The 5,847-nt window shown below is 39.6% G+C and overlaps 1 protein-coding gene across 1 annotated transcript in view; it reads right to left on the bottom strand.

The window, feature by feature from the left end:
- Positions 1-435: 435 nt before the first annotated feature.
- POLQ (polymerase (DNA directed), theta) overlaps positions 436-5,847 on the bottom strand; it is a 124,853-nt gene continuing 119,441 nt past the window's right edge. The window contains 2 exon segments of the mRNA XM_011971618.1: positions 436-1,431; positions 1,931-2,046. Coding sequence (XP_011827008.1) covers positions 1,318-1,431; positions 1,931-2,046 — 230 coding nt within the window. The 3' untranslated portion in view covers positions 436-1,317.

Genomic DNA, 5,847 nt, shown 5'->3' with positions numbered 1-5,847 from the left:
ATGTAAATGATGAGTTAATAGGTGCAGCACACCAACATGGCACATGTATACATATGTAACAAACCTGCACGTTGTGCACATGTACCCTAGGACGTAAAGTATAATAATAATAAAAAAAAGAAACATAGTACAGGTAAATATGGCAAAAGAAATAATGATTTATCTTCCCTCTTACTGCTGCCATCTCTGCCTTTTTCACCCCCCCAAAAAAACTATGTCTCTTATGCATTAATAGTCAACTACTGATAATGCATTACACTTTCTAAAGCAACTATCTTTTTTTCATTATTCTGATTAATAAACATAAAAGAGCTCTTCTGGTGACTGATTAAGAATATAATTAGTGCCTTCTATGAACAAGCTATGGAGTAACTGAATAAGGGACATGGGGTTCTGATACTCTTAGACCAACTACAATTTTTAACAAAACAATTGTTGATATAAAGTTTCTCATAAATTCACTTTATTTCAACAGCAAAAGATCAGCTCCACCCCTCTGATTGGGATCACAAAGTACAGTCTTTTCAGCATGGGTTTTCTCACGATGCCACAAATAGAAAGAGGCACTAAGGGACTGATAAGGGGGTATTTTCTGTCTCTGGCAGTATTATATTTACCTGCAATAAAAACATCTGATCTTACAGAACAGGACACCTCTTGAAGAGGTATAGTTTATTTTATAATATGTAAGTATTCCAAATACATTCATTGTATGAATGAGGGAAGGAAAAGCAATAAGAAACATTTCACGAATATTCATTCCTAGACTCTAACTATACCAAGTCTTACCACTTTATAGAATTCATAATTTATTAGCCAATACTATTTTAAAATACTATTTCGGTACTTTAAAATTGATATTAGAGGAAAAAAAGTCACACACAATGCCTAACACCACCAGGGTGAAACCAAATCTTTATCTGCCTGTGGCTCTGTCGGGGTCGATAGAGGCAGCAGCTTCATTTTCTTCATGGTTGACCCAGACAGAGGTGGAGCCAAAGTGCTAAGTGCATATTTCAAGCCTCTGTTCTGAATCTGTTTAAAGCCACAGTAAATTACAAAAGGCAAATTCATAGATGCTCTTTGAAAGTGAATGTAACTATTATACTTGGTATTTTACTTCCCCCACTCTCCCAGAAGATGCTATAAAGACAGATCCTAATATATAGGTTGAAACTCTCACTATAAAATCACTAGGCTAAGTCTATCAAGACTTGAAAGTCTGTTTTCCTGAGGAAGGTGAAAGGGTAATCTCTGTTCTTTCCAGGTGACTGTATCTGCACAGGCTTCCCTGGGGGGACTTCATCAGCAGCACAGTTACACATCAAAGTCCTTCAGCTCTCCCCAGCTGGCACCTATTTTCACTTTCACTTTCAATGTCACAGACAGTTTTACAGCACTTTCCATTTCATTCTTGACAATCTGAGCTACCTACGGGGAAAAAAAAATGAGGTTAACAAACTCTCTGCTCAGTCAAAGACTGTTTCCCAAGTCACCCCCTGAGAAGGTTATAAACCAGACTGGAGCTCTTCACCCAGTGGTGCTTAAAATGCTAAATCAGAGAAAATAAAAATAAAAATAAATACATAAAAAGACATCTCGAACTCTTCTTCACGGATGAGCAGGAGTTTCTGAAAGTTTTTGCTAGAATGCTTGGAGCTTGGAAACCCTCAGGGAAAGACTCCAAATTTTTGTTTAATTCCTCCAAGACAAAAACATCTCTGCATTGGCAATTTCTTCACTGATTAAGAACTAGTACAAAATGGAACACTCTTAGCAACTTTTCTACCTGTAAGGACTCAACATTTATACAGCCATCCTGGGGCTAGGGTAGAGTTCCAAAATCCTCATGCATAGGAAAAAAAGCTGTCAGCCTGACAATACAGTGTCTTCGCTTCCTATAGAACGGACACAAGCATTGCAAAAGTACCTGAACAACATCTTCTTCTGCCACTTCATACAGGAGTTCATCATGGAGTTGAAGGATGAAAAAGCCTCCTCTGACTGGGCAGAACATCCCTTGCAGTTTTCTCTTTCGTGACAATCCTGCTTCATGAAAAAGGAGCAAAACTGATCAGCATGTCGCTGAGTCACAGGAGAATGTTTTTAGAGATCCTGACTAACTCTGAGGAATGTTAATGAAGAGATTAGAACACACAAGATTAAGAACTATCAGGAAAATAACTACTTGCTGGTTGCTACCTATCCTAACTATCCAGTGTAAACTCACCAACTTCCCCCCAGAAAGAAGGAGTCTCCCGAAGAAGTCAGTAAATGGGGTGTGAGGAACTCTGCTCCAAGCTCTAGTCCAACTTATTTCTCATGAATAACTAACATTTTCTCTTTCCATGGAGTCCCCCTACCACCACCTGAGTAACAGCACCAGGAAGGTATGGGGCCTGATTCCTGCCCCAGGAAAGCAAACTAATACTGTTATGCAGTGTTTCTTAAGGGGGACACCCCCTCATGTCTTTGTATGGCCAGAAGTGTCATCATGATAGAACTGATGCTTCCCCAGTTGAACCGTACACACTCTAAACAAGTAATTCTAAACCTAGGCTCCCAAAGTGGACTTCAGAGACTACATAAACCCCTTGCGGTTATAAATAAGTGTCTACGTCTGTACGTTTTTCTGTGGAGATAATCCATACCTTCCAGTGGCCGTAACTTCAAAATATATACTAGACTTAGTTACTATTTCCGCATTAGCTGGACCTAGTGGTACAGATTATGCCCTTCTGCCCAAAAAGATAAAGCTCCACATGAACACCTTTACTGGAACTGCCTTTACTTGTTTGCTTAAACCTCACAGCAGACATCTTCCTTTCTGTTGTCCAAATTCCCTACTTATCTTCTAGGTCCAGCATGAGTACCTTCTCCCTCAGTATCTGGTGCTTCCCTCAGAGATAGAGTTCTTCAACTGTCACTATCTGCAGTGCCAGTTTGCTCAGAGGTGGCTCTCACACAGTAAGCAAACAAAAGCACCTGAGGCTGGAGCAAGCTGCTTCCACACTAGGACTGCAAAGGCTGTACCTCTGTTCACCAGTTCGGCTGAAATCTGATCTGCCCCATGAAGCCACACTTGGCTCACACCATTGACTGTCTGGATGCTCTAGCTTTCTGATGACCATGCCTTAGACCTCTTGATTTCCCTTGGCTACCTGGCTTCTGACACAGAATGCCACGATGCTCTTGTTCCCCATGTGGTCTGTTTCCTCACGCTCACCTTCCTTTCATCCCACTGACCTAGCACCACTTTAAGCTGGCATGATACCATGAAGCCATCCTTAGTGACAGAGTCATATCGCCTTCCACTGACTCTTAAAGTCATTATTGTCTGTATCCTCATTTTGACATTTATCACTCTGCTGTGTGGAATTAATAAAAATACTTTAGTCAGGTATCATACCTTCCTCTCCTTTCTTAAATAGACCTTAAATTTAAACATAGATTGGTAACTTTTACTTCTAAATCCCCAAAGCACAGAGCACAGTACTACTCCCCAAATAAGTTTAATTATATTCTCCCTCTATTAAATATAAATGTGTATGTGTGTGTATATACACACATAGTCCCACACTCAAAATGAACGAGGGGTCTCAGATATTTTGTCAGACTGATGACAAAATTAATAATCCTCAATGAGAAAATAAACTTCTATATCTACATATTTTTGTACATAAGTGAACACGTTATAACTGACTGTATTATTCTCTATAACCTGTATGTATGTCTGTTCTAGAAATAGCAAATCTTATCCTCAATAACTGAGCACGACCTTTCTGCCCCATCTCTAGCAGCTTTTTCTTCCTCTGTATGCACCAAACCTTAATTTCTTCCCAGGAAAATTTAAAACATGCCTCCTGGCTGGGCATGATGGCTCACGCCTGTAATCCCAACACTTTGGGAGGCCAAGGCAGGCAGATCACTTGAGGTCAGGAGTTCTAGAGCAGCCTGGAAAACGTGGTGAAACCCCTTCTCTACTAAAAAAAAAAAAAAAAAAAAAAAATTTTAAATTAGCCAGGCGTGATGGCATACTCCTGTAATTCCAGCTACTCGGGAAGCCGAGGCAGGAAAATCCCTTGAACCTGGGAGGCAGAGGTTGCAATGAGCTGAGATTGTGCCACTGCACTCCAGCCTGGGTGACACAGTGAAACTCTGTCTCAAAAAAAAAAAAAAATTGTCTGCTGTCATGGTTTGACAATCTCAGTGACAGTGAAATAGTATTTAAAGCAGAACTATGGACATGTGACAGAAGAAAAAAAGAAAATTTCACTGTACTTGTTAGTACAAGAAATAATTTATCCAAGCAATAAAGCGAAAACTCAGGGAAAATATTCTGAAAATAAGAACAAGAAAACAATGTCAGCAAAGTAACATATGTGATAAAGACATCAAAAGTATATTCTAAGACCAGAGAACACTGAAGGTCATAAATAGGAAAATCAACATGTTCTTAAAATATGGTCTGAAGACCACAGAGGATCCCAAAATCTGCAGTCAAAATTACTTTCATAACAACACTATGAAGCTATTTGCCTTTTTCAGTTTCATTTTCTTATAAGAGCACAGCTCACAGGTGAGTTTGTTATTACTTTAAATGCTTATGTTTTAAAATTCCGTTTTAATTTATAATATGGTAAATATATAGACATAACCCACAAAAAGAAGAGCTCTTTGAAATCCTTAATAATTTCTAATAGTCTAAAGACATCGTGAGACCAAAACATTTGAGAACTGTTGAGAAATAAAATAAAAAATACTTCCCATTTACATTTCCGATATAATTATTCTCGCCATGTCACAGCATAGGACTCATCTATGAACAAACCTGTTCGGTCACTTTGGAGCATACCCTCTCGATGGCCATGGGATTTGAAAGTTGAGTGGAAGGTCTCTAATTGCTTCTGAATGTTAACTGTGGCTATTTTGACAATATCAGCTGCTGATCCTTGGACTGTTGTGTTGATAGCTTGACGCTCAGCCTATAAAAAACAATTAACAGGTGCTCCACCAGATATGCCAACATGATTTCATACCTTCCTTCAGTGTCCACAGATCAGTGCTCACATTAGCAGCCAGACTGGAAAGCTGGACTGAGATGTGACCCAAGACACCAACTATCAGGATGCATCCTAAGAATAACAACTATCATGATCCAGGGCTCTAGATTCTGGGGTTTCCACATTAGGGCAGACAAAAATACAAGAAGGTCAGATTGCTTCAGCTTAGGTATCTTGACTACTTACTTAGGATCCAAAAACTACTTTGCACTTAGAATGTATTTAGCTCATCAGTGTTCTGGCTGTTCTAGGCATCATTCTAAAAGATCTACTACTCAAAATAATCTTAATCCTAAATAAGTAGAATATCATTCTTTGGGATGTGGGTTGGAATGTTCTAAGCACACCCTCTATACCAATGGCTTCTTGGTCTTATAGAGTTTGAGCCCAGCAGGTATGGAGCCCTCTGATGTGAATCAGAGCTTTTCATGGGCTGCTGAGGCAAATCCTTAGCAGCTAGTGAAAATGCACATCCTAGATCCCTGGGTATTCAGTTATAACTTCCTGGAAATGACTGCTGCCAAGTGCTTCCTGCCCACTAAAATTAATCATCTTGGAAGAGTAGAGGAGGCAGTTTAGGTTAATATCCAGGTGTCATCTATATATGAATATCATTCCCAGTGCCCCAAAATATCTCAGAAAATGAAAAAGGTCTACTCCAGGGAGCGGGGTGGGGGGGGGTGTCAATGTAACACGAGAGGTATTCTCTAGTCCTCTGTCACCTGAGCTGTACCCAACTTGTAGTATATGAAATGCCTGTAATCTCAGCTACTCAAGAGGCTAA

The sequence above is a fragment of the Mandrillus leucophaeus genome, unplaced genomic scaffold (assembly GCF_000951045.1).
Source record: "Mandrillus leucophaeus isolate KB7577 unplaced genomic scaffold, Mleu.le_1.0 Scaffold123, whole genome shotgun sequence".
In the NCBI taxonomy this organism is placed as follows: domain Eukaryota; kingdom Metazoa; phylum Chordata; class Mammalia; order Primates; family Cercopithecidae; genus Mandrillus; species Mandrillus leucophaeus.
Note: the sequence above shows the minus strand (reverse complement) of the source record. Positions and strands in the feature narration are given on the sequence as shown.